The following is a 17189-nucleotide window of genomic DNA, read 5'->3' as shown; positions in this document are numbered from 1 at the left end:
GCCATTCTGGCCAGCAGGAGGCAGTCTTCTCTATGCTTTTCTGCATTGATTCTGAGAAGAGCCCGAGAGCGCGCCTTTGAGCGAGTAGAAGCGGCTAGGAGATGTTTAAGAGGACGAAAAGTCAGCTTAGTCATCGCCTACGGCCATACCACCCTGAAAGCGCCTGATCTCGGAAGCTAAGCAGGGACGGGCTTGGTTAGTACCTTGATGGGAGACCGCCTGGGAATACCAGGTGTTGTAGGCTTTTGCATTTTGCCATTCTGACCAGAAGGAGGCAGTCTTCTCTATGCTGTTCTGCATTGATTCTGAGAAGAGCCCGAGAGCGCGCCTTTGAGCGAGTAGAAGCGGCTAGGAGATGTTTAAGAGGACGAAAAGTCAGCTTAGTCATCGCCTGCGGCCATACCACCCTGAAAGCGCCCGATCTCGTCTGATCTCGGAAGCTAAGCAGGGACGGGCTTGGTTAGTACCTGGATGGGAGACTGCCTGGGAATACCAGGTGTTGTAGGCTTTTGCATTTTGCCATTCTGACCAGCAGGAGGCAGTCTTCTCTATGCTTGTCTGCATTGATTCTGAGAAGAGCCCGAGAGCGCGCCTTTGAGCGAGTAGAAGCGGCTAGGAGATGTTTAAGAGGACGAAAAGTCAGCTTAGTCATCGCCTACGGCCATACCACCCTGAAAGCGCCCGATCTCGTCTGATCTCGGAAACTAAGCAGGGACGGGCTTGGTTAGTACCTGGATGGGAGACCGCCTGGGAATACCAGGTGTTGTAGGCTTTTGCATTTTGCCATTCTGACCAGCAGGAGGCAGTCTTCTCTATGCTTTTCTGCATTGATTCTGAGAAGAGCCCGAGAGCGCGCCTTTGAGCGAGTAGAAGCGGCTAGGAGATGTTTAAGAGGACGAAAAGTCAGCTTAGTCATCGCCTACGGCCATACCACCCTGAAAGCGCCTGATCTCGTCTGATCTCGGAAGCTAAGCAGGGACGGGCTTGGTTAGTACCTGGATGGGAGACCGCCTGGGAATACCAGGTGTTGTAGGCTTTTGCATTTTGCCATTCTGACCAGCAGGAGGCAGTCTTCTCTATGCTTTTCTGCATTGATTCTGAGAAGAGCCCGAGAGCGTGCCTTTGAGCGAGTAGAAGCGGCTAGGAGATATTTAAGAGGACGAAAAGTCAGCTTAGTCATCGCCTACGGCCATACCACCCTGAAAGCGCCCGATCTCGTCTGATCTCGGAAGCTAAGCAGGGACGGGCTTGGTTAGTACCTGGATGGGAGACCGCCTGGGAATACCAGGTGTTGTAGGCTTTTGCATTTTGCCATTCTGACCAGCAGGAGGCAGTCTTCTCTATGCTTTTCTGCATGGATTCTGAGAAGAGCCCGAGAGCGCGCATTTGAGCGGGTAGAAGCGACTAGGAGATGTTTAAGAGGATGAAAAGTCAGCTTAGACATCGCCTACGGCCATACCACCCTGAAAGCGCCCGATCTCGTCTTATCTCGGAAGCTAAGCAGGGACAGGCTTGGTTAGTACCTGGATGGGAGACCGCCTGGGAATACCAGGTGTTGTAGGCTTTTGCCATTCTGGCCAGCAGGAGGCAGTCTTCTCTATGCTTTTCTGCATGGATTCTGAGAAGAGCCTGAGAGCGCGCCTTTGATAGGGTAGAAGCGGCTAGGATAAGCCTGAGAGCGCGCCTTTGATAGGGTAGAAGCGGCTAGGATATGTTTAAGAGGACGAAAAGTCAGCTTAGTCATCGCCTACGGCCATACCACCCTGAAAGCGCCCGGTCTCGTCTGATCTCGGAAGCTAAGCAGGGACGGGCTTGGTTAGTACCTGGATGGGAGACCGCTTGGGAATACCAGGTGTTTTAGGCTTTTGCCATTCTGGCCAGCAGGAGGCAGTCTTCTCAATGCTTTTCTGCGTGGATTCTGAGAAGAGCCCGAGAGCGCGCCTTTGAGCGAGTAGAATCGGCTAGGAGATGTTTAAGTCAGCTTAGTCATTGCCTACGGCCATACCACCCTGAAAGCGCCCGATCTCGTCTAATCTCGGAAGCTAAGCAGGGACGGGCTTGGTTAGTACCTGGATGGGAGACCGCCTGGGAATACCAGGTGTTGTAGGCTTTTGCATTTTGCCATTCTGACCAGCAGGAGGCAGTCTTCTCTATGCTTTTCTGCATTGATTCTGAGAAGAGCCCGAGAGCGCGCCTTTGAGCGAGTAGAAGCGGCTAGGAGATGTTTAAGAGGACGAAAAGTCAGCTTAGTCATCGCCTACGGCCATACCACCCTGAAAGCGCCTGATCTCGTCTGATCTCGGAAGCTAAGCAGGGACGGGCTTGGTTAGTACCTGGATGGGAGACCGCCTGGGAATACCAGGTGTTGTAGGCTTTTGCATTTTGCCATTCTGACCAGCAGGAGGCAGTCTTCTCTATGCTTTTCTGCATTGATTCTGAGAAGAGCCCGAGAGCGCGCCTTTGAGCGAGTAGAAGCGGCTAGGAGATGTTTAAGAGGACGAAAAGTCAGCTTAGTCATCGCCTACGGCCATACCACCCTGAAAGCGCCCGATCTCGTCTGATCTCGGAAGCTAAGCAGGGACGTGCTTGGTTAGTACCTGGATGGGAGACCGCCTGGGAATACCAGGTGTTGTAGGCTTTTGCCATTCTGGCCAGCAGGAGGCAGTCTTCTCTATGCTTTTCTGCATTGATTCTGAGAAGAGCCCGAGAGCGCGCCTTTGAGCGAGTAGAAGCGGCTAGGAGATGTTTAAGAGGACGAAAAGTCAGCTTAGTCATCGCCTACGGCCATACCACCCTGAAAGCGCCCGATCTCGTCTGATCTCGGAAGCTAAGCAGGGACGGAATTGGTTAGTACCTGGATGGGAGACCGCCTGGGAATACCAGGTGTTGTAGGCTTTTGCATTTTGCCATTCTGACCAGCAGGAGGCAGTCTTCTCTATGCTTGTCTGCATTGATTCTGAGAAGAGCCCGAGAGCGCGCCTTTGAGCGAGTAGAAGCGGCTAGGAGATGTTTAAGAGGACGAAAAGTCAGCTTAGTCATCGCCTACGGCCATACCACCCTGAAAGCGCCCGATCTCGTCTGATCTCGGAAGCTAAGCAGGGACGGAATTGGTTAGTATCTGGATGGGAGACCGCCTGGGAATACCAGCAATCCGTGGCGCCCTCTACTTTCTGCTGCCTCTGCATTAGCATAGGGTTTCAACTCAGTAATAAAGTAAAAATAGTAGTAAACCACCAAATTACTTTACAGCATCATTAGAAACCGATCTTTATTATATTTTTTTGTAATTTTTTATTAAAAAGAATCACTTCAAAGCTCTAATGAAATTCAAAACAGCTTTCTTTGTATCTCCATCTAAATTTGCTCGAATGCACTTACTAACTGCATCAACCTCATCTTCATCCGTCCAGTCCTCCATAAAATCTTGAATTTCATCAGCCGTTTTATCTTTATATTGCTGGTACCATTTTTCACCTCTAGAAAGGGAACCAACAGAGTCAATAGATTTCATAGGAGCACTTACATCACTGCCCTTCAGATTTTTCTTCCTCTCTTTTTTCTCTTTTTCTTTCTTACGCTTCACCTTAGGAGCACCCTGCGAAACTTAACCTGCCGAATCCTCCTCCTCAGAAAACCTAGAAACAGAACTCACAGGGACAGGCAACTTACCAACATCCATTTCAGTTGTTTCAGGCTTTTCTTTCCTTTGCGGACATGCTCCATATAGATGCCCCTCTTGCAAACAAAGGTTACATTTCCTAGGAAGAGAACAGCTTTTTACCTCATGTCCTGCTTTCCCACAGTTCTGACACAGTACACAACCATCTGCCACATGACCGTACTGGCGACATCTCCGACAAAACTCCGGCATTCCATTAAAGAAACAGTCGATATTAACAGTTCCTAGACGAAATCTAGCAGGCGGGAATACTCCTTTATCCAAAACCACTTTGAACCTGTATTTAGAAGTCCAAATACCAAGTTCATTCAAGATCTTACCTGAAAAGACCAGCTTTTTACAATACCTGCTTAACACAGTCTCGATCTCCTTGAGCGACACAAAAGGAGAGTACGTTTTTACCACAAGGAAAATCTCTTCCTCCGCAAAGTGTGGAAGAATTTTGAGCCCTTCCAACCGGGGATCAGCTGAATTCTCCTCAAGAATCCTCAGGAAACTACGGTAGACTCCTTCTCCGTCAAAGGTGACATCATATACACCTCTCCTGGGATAATCCTGAATAGCGAGGATCTCTTTCCTGGACACTCTGCCGAGATCTTCCAGAATCCTCCGAACGACGAACACCAGATTCTTCTCCTGGTTCAAAGGGTCAGCAACAACGATCCTAACCGAATGTTTGACACGAACAAACACTGGGACCGAACCATCCTCTGCTGCCATCTTGAAGCACTCTCAGTTTCCCCCTCAGGTTAGGGTTATCACTGAAGTGAGGGTTGATCGCCCCCCAAAAGCAGCATGTGGCTTAAGACGCAAGGTCGATGCCACAAGGCCAAGGGGCAATGTCTCCGGGCACCTCTGATTCAGACCTACACTTGATCTGAGCCAAAAGGCCGAGACGCATAGGGAGAGCGGAGGGCCGGCCAGTTTAGCTAGCCTTAGCGGCTTGCAATCCACGGCGCCCTCTACTTTCTGCTGTCTCTGCATTAGCATAGGGAGAGCGGAGGGCCGGCCAGTTTAGCTAGCCTTGGCGGCTAGCAATCCTCGGCACCCTCTACTTTCTGCTTCCTCTGCATTGGGGGGGGGGGTTTAACTCAGTAATAAAGCAACTTCGTAGGAAAACCCACTGATTACTTTACAACATCACAGAAAAACCAATTTTTAAATTTTATTAAATTTTTTGTTATTTTTAAATTTTAAAATTACTTTAAATTCCTAATATGACCCAGTACCATTTCCCTTATTTCATTTTGAGTCAGTCCTTTCATTTGTCCTTTAATTCTATCAAAATCCTCTTCATCCGACCATTCTTCAAAAAACTCTCGAACTTCTCTGTCTGGCTTGTCCTTGTAATACTGATACAACTTTTCACCTTTAGAAAGAGACTTAGAAAGAGACTTAGAAACAGATTTACTAGATTTAGCAGGCGTACTTACTCTACTGCTTCCAGAACTTCCATCTTCCTTTGTCTTTTCCTCTTTCTTTGTACGCTTCACAGTAGGGCCCTCCTGTGAAACTTGTCTTGGCTCCGACTCCTCCCCAGAGGTCACTGATTCTACAATAGTTAACTTACCAGCAGGTTTTACAATCTTTTCAGGTTTATCTTTCCTCTGCGGACACTTTGAATATAAATGTCCTTCCTGTAGGGAAAAATGACATTTTCTCGGAAGAGAACAGTTCACAACCTCATGGCCTTCCTTACCACAATTTGGACACAGAACACAACCGTCTGTAACATGACCGTACTGCCGACACCGTTTGCAGAAATCTGGCATCCCACTGAAAAAGCAATCGATATTTACCGTACCCAGCCGGAATCTTGCAGGGGGATACGTACCCTTTTTCTCAAAGACTGCTTTAAAACGGTACTTGGAAGTCCAAATGCCCAACTCATTCAAAGTTTTACCTGCAAAAGAAAGCTTTTTACAGTACCTGCCAATGACAGCTTCAATCTCTTTTAGCGGCACGAACGGTGAATAAGATTTCACCACCAAGAAGACTTCTTCTTCAGCAAAATGTGGGAAAACTTTAAATCCTTCCAATCTCGGATCAGCCAAGTTTCCCTCCAGGATACTCATGAAGCTCCGAAAGACTCCCTCTCCATCGAAGGTAACATCATACACTCCTCTCTTCGGGTAGTCTTGAATAGCGAGAATTTCCCTCCTGGAGACTCTGCCGAATTCCTCTAGAACCTTCTGCACCACATACTTCAGATTCTGCTCGGCGTTCGAAGGATCCACAGCAACGATTCTGATCGAATTCCTGACTCTCACGAAGACTGGAACCGAATCCTCACTCGTAGCCATCTTAGGAATGCTCGCAGTTTCCCCCACGGGTTAGGGTTCTCACTGCAGCAAGGGGTGATCGCTCCTCGTTGCCCAGGGTAGAAAGCGCCCCAAAAGCAGCATGTAGCTTAAGGCTGATAGCCGATGCTACAAGGCCAAGGGGCGATGTCCCTGGGCACCTCTGACTCAGTCCTACACTTGGTCTGAGCCAAAAGGCCGAGAAGCGATCACTGGCTAACAATCCTCAGTACCCTCTACTTTCTGCTGCCTCTGCATTAGCATAGGGAGAGCGGAGGGCCGGCCAGTTTAGCTAGCCTTGGAAGCTAGAAATCCGTGGCGCCCTCTACTTTCTGCTGCCTCTGCATTAGCATAGGGAGAGCGGAGGGCCGCAGAGGGCCGCAGAGGGCTGGCCAGTTTAGCTAGCCTTGGCGGCTAGCAATCCGCGGCGCCCTCTACTTTCTGCTGCCTCTGCATTAGCATAGAGAGAGCGGTGGGCCGGCCAGTTTAGCTAGCCTTGACGGCTAGCAATCCGCGGCGCCCTCTACTTTCTGCTGCCTCTGCATGAGCAGAGGGAGAGCAGAGGGAGAGCAGAGGGAGAGCAGAGGGAGAGCAGAGGGAGAGCAGAGGGAGAGCAGAGGGAGAGCAGAGGGAGAGCAGAGGGAGAGCAGAGGGAGAGCAGAGGGAGAGCAGAGGGAGAGCAGAGGGAGAGCAGAGGGAGAGCAGAGGGAGAGCAGAGGGAGAGCAGAGGGAGAGCAGAGGGAGAGCAGAGGGAGAGCAGAGGGAGAGCAGAGGGAGAGCAGAGGGAGAGCAGAGGGCCGGCCAGTTTAGCTAGCCTTGGCGGCTAGCAATCCGCGGCGCCCTCTACTTTCTGCTGCCTCTGCATTAGCATAGGGAGAGAAGAGGGCCGCAGAGGGCCGCAGAGGGCCGCAGAGGGCCGCAGAGGGCCGCAGAGGGCCGCAGAGGGCCGCAGAGGGCCGCAGAGGGCCGCAGAGGGCCGCCAAGTTTAGCTAGCCTTGGCGGCTAGCAATCTGCGGTGCCCTCTACTTTCTGCTGCCTCTGCATTAGCATAGGGAGAGCGGAGGGCCTTCAAGTTTAGCTAGCCTTGGGGGCTAGCAATCCACAGCGCCCTCTACTTTCTGCTGCCTCTGCATTAGCATAGGGAGAGCGGAGGGCCGGCCAGTTTAGCTAGCCTTGGCGGCTACCAATCCGCGGCGCCCTCTACTTTCTGCTGCCTCTGCATTAGCATAGGGAGAGCCGGCCAGTTTAGCTACCCTTAGCGGCTAGCAATCCGCGGCACCCTCTACTTTCTGCTGCCTATGCATTAGCATAGGGAGAGCGGAGGGCCGCAGAGGGCCAGTGAGTTTAGCTAGCCTTGGCGGCTAGCAATCTGCGGCGCCCTCTACTTTCTGCTGCCTCTGCATTAGCATAGGGAGAGCGGAGGAACGGCCAGTTTAGCTAGCCTTAGCGGCTAGTAATCCGCAGCGCCCTCTACTTTCGGCTGCCTCTGCATTAGCATAGGGAGAGCCGGCAAGTTTAGCTAGCCTTAGCGGCTAGCAATCCGCGGTGCCCTCTACTTTCTGCTGCCTCTGTATTAGCATAGGGAGAGCGGAGGGCCGCAGAGGGCCGGCCAGTTTAGCTAGCCTTAGCGGCTAGCAATCTGCGGCGCCCTCTACTTTCTGCTGCCTCTGCATTAGCATAGGGAGAGCGGAGGGCCGGCCAGTTTAGCTAGCCTTAGCGGCTAGCAATCCACGGCGCCCTCTACTTTCTGCTGCCTCTGCATTAGCATAGGGAGAGCGGAGGGCCGGCCAGTTTAGCTAGCCTTGGCGGCTAGCAATCCGCGGAGCCCTCTACTTTCTGCTGCCTCTGCATTAGCATAGGGAGAGCGGAGGGCCGGCCAGTTTAGCTAGCCTTGGCGGCTAGCAATCCGCGGAGCCCTCTACTTTCTGCTGCCTCTGCATTAGCATAGGGAGAGCGGAGGGCCGGCCAGTTTAGCTAGCCTTGGCGGCTAGCAATCCGCGGCGCCCTCTACTTTCTGCTGCCTCTGCATTAGCATAGGGAGAGCGAAGGGCCACGGAGGGCCGGCCAGTTTAGCTAGCCTTGGCGGCTAGCAATCCGCGGCGCCCTCTACTTTCTGCTGCCTCTGCATTAGCATAGGGAGAGCGGAGGGCCGCGGAGGGCCGGCCACTTTAGCTAGCCTTGACGGCTAGCAATCCGCGGCGCCCTCTACTTTCTGCTGCCTCTGCATTAGCATAGGGAGAGCGGAGGGCCGGCCAGTTTAGCTAGCCTTGGCGGCTAGCAATCCGCGGCACCCTCTACTTTCTGCTGCCTCTGCATTAGCATAGGGAGAGCGGAGGGCCGGCCAGTTTAGCTAGCCTTGGCGGCTAGCAATCCGCAGCGCCCTCTACTTTCTGCTGCCTCTGCATTAGCATAGGGAGAGCGGGCCGCAGAGGGCCGGCCAGTTTAGCTAGCCTTGGCGGCTACCAATCCGCGGCGCCCTCTACTTTCTGCTGCCTCTGCATTAGCATAGGGAGAGCGGGCCGCAGAGGGCCGGCCAGTTTAGCTAGCCTTGGCGGCTAGCAATCCGCGGCGCCCTCTACTTTCTGCTGCCTCTGCATTAGCATAGGGAGAGATGAGAGATGAGAGATGAGAGATGATGAGAGATGAGAGATGATGAGAGATGAGAGATGAGAGATGAGAGATGAGAGATGAGAGATGAGATGAGAGATGAGAGATGATGAGAGATGAGAGATGAGAGATGAGAGATGAGAGATGAGAGATGAGAGATGAGAGATGAGAGATGAGAGATGAGAGATGAGAGATGAGAGATGAGAGATGAGAGATGAGAGATGAGAGATGAGAGATGAGAGATGAGAGATGAGAGATGAGAGATCCGCAGAGGGTCGCTCAGGCTAGGTAGCCTTGCCAGCTAGCAATCCTCAGCGTCCTCTACTTTCTGCTGCCTCTGCATTAGCATAGGGAGAGAGAGCCGCACAGGCTAACAATCCTCAGCACCCTCTACTTTCTGCTTCTTCTGCATTAGCATAGGGAGAGAAGGCCGCACAGGCTAGCAATCCTCAGCATCTTCTACTTTCTGCTGCCTCTGCATTAGCATAGGGAGAGAGGTTCGCACAGGCTAGCTAGCCTTGCCGGCTAGCAATGCTCAGCACCTTCTACTTTCTGCATTAGCATAGGGAGAGAAGGCCGCACAGGCTAGCAATCCTCAGCATCCTCTACTTTCTGCTGCCTCTGCATTAGCATAGGGAGAGAGGTTCGCACAGGCTACCTAGCCTTGCCGGCTAGCAATGCTCAGCACCTTCTACTTTCTGCATTAGCATAGGGAGAGAGGGCCGCACAGGCTAGCAATTCTCAGCGTCCTCTACTTTCTGCTGCCTCTGCATTAGCATAGGGAGAGCGGAGGGCCGGCCAGTTTAGCTAGCCTTGGCGGCTAGCAATCCGCGGCACCCTCTACTTTCTGCTGCCTCTGCATTAGCATAGGGAGAGCGGAGGGCCGGCCAGTTTAGCTAGCCTTGGCGGCTAGCAATCCGCAGCGCCCTCTACTTTCTGCTGCCTCTGCATTAGCATAGGGAGAGCGGGCCGCAGAGGGCCGGCCAGTTTAGCTAGCCTTGGCGGCTAGCAATCCGCGGCGCCCTCTACTTTCTGCTGCCTCTGCATTAGCATAGGTTTCAACTCAGTAATAAAATGAATCGACAGATAAATCCACCAACCCACTCTACAGCATCATAAGAAACCAGTATATTTTTTCTTTATTATATTTCTTTTTTTGTAATTTTTTTGAAAAATAAAATTTACTTTAATTATGTTGGTTGAAAACCCCAACATACTGTTCTTCGACTTTAGCTTATTCTTCCACTTCTTCTTCTTCTTCTTCTTCTTCTTCTTCTTCTTATTCTTAGCGCCCCCCATTTTCTAAACGCTACTCCTCCTACAGGTTTAGGGGTACAATACCCAAACTCCCCACACATCTTCGCCCTATAGCGGAGCAGGTTGCTTGTGCTTTTCTAAGTGATCCCGCCCCCCGTATTTCTGTGGCGCCGCTCCGAACCCCCCAATTTTTCCATTGACTTTGACAGGGAAGATTTTCAAACTGCTGCCACACTTACAGCTTTGAAGCTACACCCCCCAAACTTGAATAACATAATCATGGGGTCACCCCAAATGAAGCAGCAACATTTGTTGGATGACCCCAAAGTGGGAGGGGCCAACAACAGCCAATCAAATTTTAATCATTGACTTTAATGGGGAAATTGAAACTGCTGCCAAACTTACAGCCCTGAGGCCACACCCCCAAACTTGAATCACATAGTCATGGGCTCAGCCTGAATGAAAATAAGATGATTGCTGGATGCCCAAAAGTGGGCGGAGCTGTGAACCGCCAATCAGATTTTACCTATTGATTTGGCGGAAATCCAACCTGCTGCCATTCTCACAGTAATAACGCCGGGGTCCCCAAACTTTTTACCCTTGGTCACTGGGGGACTGCAGTTTAAGTTTTGAAAAGTGGGCGGAGCCACCAACAGCCAATCAAATTTCACCTATTGATTTTTATTGGTTTGATGCCAGATTTTCCAAACTTTGCACAGTCACTGGGTGACTACGCATTCAGGTTTTAAAAAAAAAAAAAAAAAAAAAATCTGCAAAGTGGGAGGGGCCAACAGCAGCCAATCAAATTTTACCCATTGACTTTTATGGGGAAATTGAAACTGCTGCCAAACTTACAGCTTTGAGGCTACACTCCCCAAACTTGAATCACACAGTCATGGGATCAGCCTGAATGAAAATATGATGATTGTTGGATGCCCAAAAGTGGGCGGAGATGTGAACAGCCAATCAGATTTTACCTATTGACTTGGCAGAAATCCAACCTGCTGCCATTCTCACAGTAATAACACCGGGGTCCCCAAACTTTGCAGAGGCACCAGGTAACTGTGGTTCAAGGTAAGAAAAAGTGGGCGGAGCCACCAACAGCCAACCAGAGTTTACCTATTGACTTTCAATGGGGAAATTCAACCTGCTGCCATTCTCACAGAATTAACACCAGGGTCCCCAAACTTTTCACAGTTGGTCACTAGAGGACTGCAATTTTAGTTTTGAAAAGTGGGCGGAGCCACCAACAACCAATCAGATTTCACCTATTGATTTTTATTGGTTTGTTGCCAGGCTTCCCAAACTTTGCATAGTCAGACACTGGGTGACTACGCATTTAAGGTTTTTTGTATTTTTGTAAGTGGGTGGAGCCACCAACAGCCAATCAGATTTTACCTATTGACTCTAAATGGGGAAATTCAACCTGCTGCCATTCTCACAGTATTAACACCAGGGTCCCCAAACTTTTCACAGTTGGTCACTAGAGGACTACAGTTTTAGTTTTGAAAAAGTGGGCGGGGCCACCAACAGCCAATCAGATTTCACCTATTGAATTTTATTGGTTTGATGCCAGAGTTCGCAAACTTTGCACAGTCAGTCACTGCGTGACTTTGTACTCAAGGTTAGAAAAAGTGGGCGGGGCCACCAAAAGCCAATCACATTTCTTTCATTGTTTTCAGTGGGAAACTGCTGTTATTCTCACATGTTTAATGTCAGGGTCCCCAAACTTTGCACAGTTTGTCACTAGGTGACTATGTTCCAAGTTTAGAAAAGTGGGTGGGGCCAACAACAACCAATTAGATATCACCTATAGACTTGATATGTCTAAAATTTAAACTGCGGCCATTCTTTAAATATTAACACTATGGTCTCCAAACTTTGCAGAGCTAGTCACCTGGTAACTGCAGTTCAGAGTTAGAAAAAGTGGGTGGAGCCAACAACAGCCAATCAGATTTTACCTATTGATTTTCAATGGGAAATTCAACCTGCTGCCATTCTCACAGTATTAACAACAGGGTCACTAGGGAACTGCATTTTTAGGTTTTAAAAAGTGGGTGGAGCCACCAACAGCCAACTTCACCTATTGAATTTTTTTTGTTTATATTTAAAATGTTGCTTTGCTCACACTATTTATGTCAGGGTTCCCAAACAAGTGGGAGGAGCCACCAACAGCCAATCCATTTCCACCCATTAGATTTCATTGGTTTATATTTAAACTGATGCCATTATTTAAATATTAATTCCAGGGTTGTTAAAGTTTCCAGAGTTAGTCACTGGGTATTTGCCATTCAAATTTAGAAAAAAGTGGGTGGAGCCACCAACAGCCAATAACATTTCACCTATTTACTTTCAATGGTGAAGTGTAAAATGCTGTCAGCCTCACAATGTTTATGCCTGAGTCCCCAAAATTTGCAAAGTTGGTCACTGGGGGACTGCAGTTCAAAAATAGGAAAAGTAGGTTGGGCCACTAACAGCCAATCAGATTTCATCCATTAAATTTTATTGGTTTAAATTTAAAATGCTGTAATTCTCACACTATTTATGCCAGGGTGCCCACTGTTTGTCACTGGGTGACTTCGACTCAAGGTTAGAAAAAGTGGGCGGAACCACCAATCACAATTCACCTATTGACTTTTATTGGTTTAAATTTTAATTGCTGCCGTTCTATAACTATTAATCCTAGGGCCCCTAAACTTTGCAGAGTTAGTCACTGGGTAACTGCAGTTCCAGGTTAGAAAAAGGGGGTGGAGCCACTAACCGCCAATCAGATGTCGTTGACTTTCAGTGGGGAAATTTAAGTTGCTGCCATTCAGACACTATTAAAACCAGGGTCCCCAAACTTTGCACAGTGGTTTTTACTGTATAACTGTGGTCCAAGGTTAGAGAAAGTGGGCGGAGCCCATTCAGTGACTTCATGTTTTTCAACCCAACATGAAGTTTGTTCTCAAACTTCCCTTTCTAGTTGACTTATATAATTCAACAATCTGAATCTAACCATATCTGCTGGTTGATCTCTAATGCATGTTTCCACCATCTCTTCGTATTCTTCTTTATACGGCCAGTCACTTAAAGCTTCCTGGAGGATCCTGTCAGACCTACAGTCATAAAACTTAAAGAGTCTCTGCCCCCTGGTAGGAGAAGGCACGTTAGTAGAACTACTAGATTCCATACCAGAACTTACATCTTGTTTCTCAGGTTTCTCTGGTTTCTTTTTCTTCTCTTTTTTTTCTTTCTCCTTCTTACGCTTTACTGCAGGTCCTTCTTGCGATTCTGTCACAGCCAAGGCTTCCTCACCAGAAGATCTGCCGAAACTTCCACAGGTTCCACTTTCCTTTGAGGACATCTTACGTACAAGTGGCCTTCCTGTAAACAAAAGTTGCACTTCTTGGGGAGAACACAATTCATTACCTCATGACCAGTCTTACCACAATTCTGACATGCTGTACATCCTTCCGATACATGTCCATACTGTCTACACCTTCTGCAGAACTCCGGCATACCTTTGAAAAAGCAGTCTATATTGACTGTGCCCAAACGAAACCTCGCAGGAGGGAAAGTACCCTTTTCGAAGACGGCCTTGAACCTGTATTTTGACGTCCAAATACCAAGTTCGTTGAGGACTTTACCTACAAAAACAAGTTTTTTGCAGTACCTACCTATTACCGTCTCAATCTCCTTAAGTGGCACAAAAGGAGAGTAAGATTTGACAATCAGAAAGACCTCCTCCTCTGCAAAATGTGGAACGACTTTAAATCCACTCAGTCGAGGATCCGCCAAATTTTCGCCCAGGATGCTCAAGAAGCTACGTTAAACACCTTCGACCTCAAAGGTGACATCGTAGACTCCTTTCCTGGGATAATCCTGGATCGCTAAGATCTCCCGTCTGGAAACTCTGCCGAGCTCTTCCAAGATCACCTGTACGACGTAAGCCAGCCCTTTCTCCGCATTCAAAAAATCAGCCGCTAGGATTCTCACCGAATTCTTGACTCGTATGAAGACAGGAATCGATTCGCCGTCCGTCGCCGCCATCACAAAGCCACTCCCAGTTCCCCCTCAGGATAGGGTTATCGCTGGAGCGATGGGTGATCGCCTCCCGTTGCCCAGGATAGAAAGCCCCCCAAAAGCAGCAAGTAGCTTAAGGCTGATAGCCGATGTTACAAGGCCAAGGGGCAATGTTCCTGGGCACCTCTGACTCAGTTTCAACTCAGTAATAAAGTAAATCAGTGGAAACCCACCAACCACTTCACAAAATCATTAGAAACCAATCTTTTATTATTATTTTTTTTTGTAATTTTTAAGTTAAAATTTACTTTAAGTCTCTCATGTAGTTCAATATGTTAAACCTTACAAAATCTGCATGTTGACCTTTAATACACGTTTCAACCATTTCCTCATATTCTTCTTTAACCGGCCACTCCTTTAATGGTTCCTGTAGAATTGCATCAGACTTACTCTTATAATACCTGAAGAGTTTCTGGCCCCTGGAAAGAGATTGCACATCAGTAGAACTACTCGAATCTCTACTAGAACTTACATCAGGATTTTCTTCTTTCTTTTTCTTCTCTCTTCTCTCTTTTTTCTCCTTTTTGCGCTTTACTGCGAGTCCTTCTTGCGAATCATCTCCAGCAAAAACTCCCTCACCAGAAGACCCGCGGCCTAGATCAACTGGATCCGGAATCTTACCCTGGTCTACCGAGACAGGTTCCACTTTCCTTTGAGGACACTTAGCATATAAGTGACCTTCCTGCAAACAAAAGTTACATTTCTTTGGAAGAACACAGTTCATCACCTCATGCCCGGTCTTACCACAATTTTGGCATAACTCACAACTTTCAGCTGTATGTCCATACCGTCGGCATCTCCTGCAGAACTCGGGCATACCAGGAAAAAACAGTCAATATTTACAGTTCCTAAGCGAAACCTCGCTGGCGGAATCAGTCCCTTCTCAAAGACAGCCTTAAAGCGGTATTTAGAAGTCCAAATACCTAGCTCATTTAGGACCTTACCTGCAAACTCAAGCTTCTTGCAGTACCTACCAATGACTGTCTCGATTTCCTTTAAAGGGACAAATGGAGAATACGATTTGACCACAAGAACTTTCTCCTCCTCCGCAAAATGAGGCAGAATCTTAAACCCCTTTAACCGGGGATCAGCCGCAGACTCCTCCAAGATTTTCAGGAAACTGCAATAGACTCCTTCTCCATCTAACGTGACGTCATAGACACCCCGCCTTGGGTAGTCCTGGATCGCTAAGATCTCTCTTGCAGCGACTCTCCCGACATCCTCCAAGATCACCTTCACGACGTAGCTCAGGTTTTTCTCCACATCCGAAGGATCGATCGACACGATTCTTACCGAGTGCTTAACTCGGACGAAGACAGGAACACCATCTTCCATCGTAGCCATCGTAGCCATCGTAGGAACACTCCCAGCTTCCCCCACAGCTCAGGGTTACCACTGGAGTGGTTGATCGCCGCCCGTTGCCTTAGGAATGACCTCTCCCCTATAGCAGCAGTGGGCTTAAAGGAGGTATAAGGTAAGCCAACTGCTTAAAATATTTAATGGAAATCTGAAATTTTGGGTGAAGCTCAGGCCTTACCTGGATGGCATTGGAGGGGTTAAACACCCTCCGGCAAATGTTTCTATTGCTGGGAGTAGGGTTTTTTTTGTATTACCCCGGCCAACCCAAGTACTGTAGGCAATGCTTTACTTATGGCCATATCTGTGATGCCTGCCCTAAGGGTAAGTGCTCAGGGCAATTGTGCTAATGTGGGCCATGAAGCTGGTGCTTGCATGCAGCCAAGGTGGTGGGATATATGGGAAAGCCAGGAGCATCCGGCTAGAAACTGCCCCAGAGTTTGAGCAGCTGGGGTGCCCTATGCAGGGATTGTGAGAAGGGCTGAACCCCCTGAGGCTGAAGGGGTGAGGGGAATCTGGGGGTGGGCTGTCTCTTAGGGACAATTCTGAAAATGTTGTTGCTGAAACTGAATTATTCCCTGTGATTGAGCCAATAGCTGAGGGGGCTACACTGGAGAGTGTGGGGGAGGGGCATACAGTGGAAGGGGGTGGGGCCCATGATGGGAGCCAAACTGCAGGTGTATTGGAGGAATTCTTGATTGGAAGTGCTGTGAGTCCACTTTCTGATGGAAATATCCCTGGAGAGATTGTCTGGGACATGGCTGGGGATGAGGTGGAGGAGCCAATGGACGTGCAAAGTGGGAACAAAAATCTTGCTGTGCATGAAATGTGTAGTCCGGCTAATAGAGCTAAACCATCTACTGTCTTTACTGCTGGGGATTTGGGGGGGGTTGCTCCATGTGTCCAAGGCTTTCGCCAATGAACAGCATGTGTGGGCAGATCCACCTTCGCTGAAGCTAGGGTGAGACCCACTGTAAGGTTTGATATAATATCATATAGTCATATATACATGTATTTTGATACTTTGATACTTTGATACACTTTGATGCTTAGCATATCATACTCCATTTTAGAGATGTATCTCCATTTTGTAACAGCAACCAGCAAAGCTTGAAACATCCCATAATAGTACCCTTGCACAACTTGCACCTGACAAAACATAAGCCTTAAAAAACAGCTTAATCGTATCTATGCAATAACGCCTTTTCTACTCCTTGTATCCTCCTTTAAATTCCTGTCCCGTATTAGCCATCCTTGAAGGCCATCCTTGAAGATAATGAGGTTCTACTCCATCTTTATTTTATAATGATTCCTTTGTCTTTGCATGTACACAAGGGGTATAAATTCTATGATCACGTAAGAATAAACTGGACAAGTTTGAACTTCCCTTGGAGCTGTGTCTTTCTTGTCCCCGTATACGCCTTTGTCCTGGTAGGAGGGCTCCCACGGATTACTAAATCTAAGATCGGCGGTCAGGGACCTTACACCCAACAAGTCTTGGCCTAGGGTCAAGCCTAAAGGACAATGACACCTATCCAGGGTGCACAAATCTTGCCTTGGTAAGGCTCCAGCTGGCAGCTGGAAGGAATAAAAGAAAAATACCTCCCGCCCACCTAATGGCTGGGGCAAAGGAAGTGAAGCTGATTGGGCAGAAGGAGCATGTGCGAAGCCCCCGACAAAAAATAAGCCAGCAGCTCCTCCCTAATGGGAACACAGCCCCTCTGCTTTCATCAAGCTTCATCTTCATCACAATTAGCAATAATCACACCTCGGTTTGACCTCATTGGCTATGATACTGCCACTGCACAAAGCTCTTACATCCCCTTTAACTTGCCAGTCACTAGTACAGCAAGCACAATGGCACATTCCCTCCAGGCCAAACTCTATGAAGCTGAGGTCGGACCTGCTGGGAAGGGAGGAAGTTA

At 48.7% G+C, this 17189-nt stretch overlaps 2 protein-coding genes, 10 non-coding genes and 4 pseudogenes across 12 annotated transcripts; 12 read left to right on the top strand and 4 right to left on the bottom strand.

Moving 5' to 3' along the window:
- Positions 1 to 135: 135 nt before the first annotated feature.
- LOC116408083 lies at positions 136 to 244 on the top strand (annotated as a pseudogene).
- A 145-nt stretch (positions 245 to 389) lies between these two features.
- On the top strand, positions 390 to 508 carry LOC116408149. Its single transcript, XR_004220783.1, has one exon. It is a non-coding gene; the product is annotated as a 5S ribosomal RNA (ribosomal RNA).
- A 145-nt stretch (positions 509 to 653) lies between these two features.
- Positions 654 to 772, top strand: LOC116408148. The gene has a single exon (XR_004220782.1). It is a non-coding gene; the product is annotated as a 5S ribosomal RNA (ribosomal RNA).
- A 145-nt stretch (positions 773 to 917) lies between these two features.
- On the top strand, positions 918 to 1036 carry LOC116408144. The gene has a single exon (XR_004220777.1). It is a non-coding gene; the product is annotated as a 5S ribosomal RNA (ribosomal RNA).
- A 145-nt stretch (positions 1037 to 1181) lies between these two features.
- LOC116408121 lies at positions 1182 to 1300 on the top strand. The gene has a single exon (XR_004220755.1). It is a non-coding gene; the product is annotated as a 5S ribosomal RNA (ribosomal RNA).
- Positions 1301 to 1445: 145 nt separating this feature from the next.
- Positions 1446 to 1564, top strand: LOC116408080. The gene has a single exon (XR_004220726.1). It is a non-coding gene; the product is annotated as a 5S ribosomal RNA (ribosomal RNA).
- A 181-nt stretch (positions 1565 to 1745) lies between these two features.
- On the top strand, positions 1746 to 1864 carry LOC116408160. The gene has a single exon (XR_004220794.1). It is a non-coding gene; the product is annotated as a 5S ribosomal RNA (ribosomal RNA).
- Positions 1865 to 1991: 127 nt separating this feature from the next.
- Positions 1992 to 2110, top strand: LOC116408150. The gene has a single exon (XR_004220784.1). It is a non-coding gene; the product is annotated as a 5S ribosomal RNA (ribosomal RNA).
- Positions 2111 to 2255: 145 nt separating this feature from the next.
- On the top strand, positions 2256 to 2374 carry LOC116408143. The gene has a single exon (XR_004220776.1). It is a non-coding gene; the product is annotated as a 5S ribosomal RNA (ribosomal RNA).
- Positions 2375 to 2519: 145 nt separating this feature from the next.
- LOC116408152 lies at positions 2520 to 2638 on the top strand. Its single transcript, XR_004220786.1, has one exon. It is a non-coding gene; the product is annotated as a 5S ribosomal RNA (ribosomal RNA).
- A 138-nt stretch (positions 2639 to 2776) lies between these two features.
- On the top strand, positions 2777 to 2895 carry LOC116408159. The gene has a single exon (XR_004220793.1). It is a non-coding gene; the product is annotated as a 5S ribosomal RNA (ribosomal RNA).
- A 145-nt stretch (positions 2896 to 3040) lies between these two features.
- Positions 3041 to 3160, top strand: LOC116408086 (annotated as a pseudogene).
- A 444-nt stretch (positions 3161 to 3604) lies between these two features.
- On the bottom strand, positions 3605 to 4446 carry LOC116407934 (zinc finger CCHC domain-containing protein 3-like). The gene has a single exon (XM_031894215.1). The coding sequence runs from the start codon at positions 4397 to 4399 to the stop codon at positions 3605 to 3607; it is 795 nt and encodes a 264-aa protein (XP_031750075.1). The 5' UTR covers positions 4400 to 4446.
- A 337-nt stretch (positions 4447 to 4783) lies between these two features.
- Positions 4784 to 6216, bottom strand: LOC116407978. The gene has a single exon (XM_031894570.1). The coding sequence runs from the start codon at positions 5980 to 5982 to the stop codon at positions 4879 to 4881; it is 1104 nt and encodes a 367-aa protein (XP_031750430.1). The 5' UTR covers positions 5983 to 6216; the 3' UTR covers positions 4784 to 4878.
- Positions 6217 to 14249: 8033 nt separating this feature from the next.
- LOC116407933 lies at positions 14250 to 15243 on the bottom strand (annotated as a pseudogene).
- A 1667-nt stretch (positions 15244 to 16910) lies between these two features.
- Positions 16911 to 17077, bottom strand: LOC116408092 (annotated as a pseudogene).
- Positions 17078 to 17189: the final 112 nt, after the last annotated feature.

The sequence above is a fragment of the Xenopus tropicalis genome, chromosome 10 (genome assembly GCF_000004195.4).
Source record: "Xenopus tropicalis strain Nigerian chromosome 10, UCB_Xtro_10.0, whole genome shotgun sequence".
Classification (NCBI taxonomy): Eukaryota; Metazoa; Chordata; class Amphibia; order Anura; family Pipidae; genus Xenopus; species Xenopus tropicalis.
This window is presented reverse-complemented; position numbering and strand designations above follow the sequence as displayed.

Bases quoted from the DNA above. Each gene is read 5' to 3' on its own strand.
- LOC116407978 (XM_031894570.1), bottom strand. From the start codon at position 5,982: ATGGCTACGAGTGAGGATTCGGTTCCAGTCTTCGTGAGAGTCAGGAAT.
- LOC116407934 (XM_031894215.1), bottom strand. From the start codon at position 4,399: ATGGCAGCAGAGGATGGTTCGGTCCCAGTGTTTGTTCGTGTCAAACAT.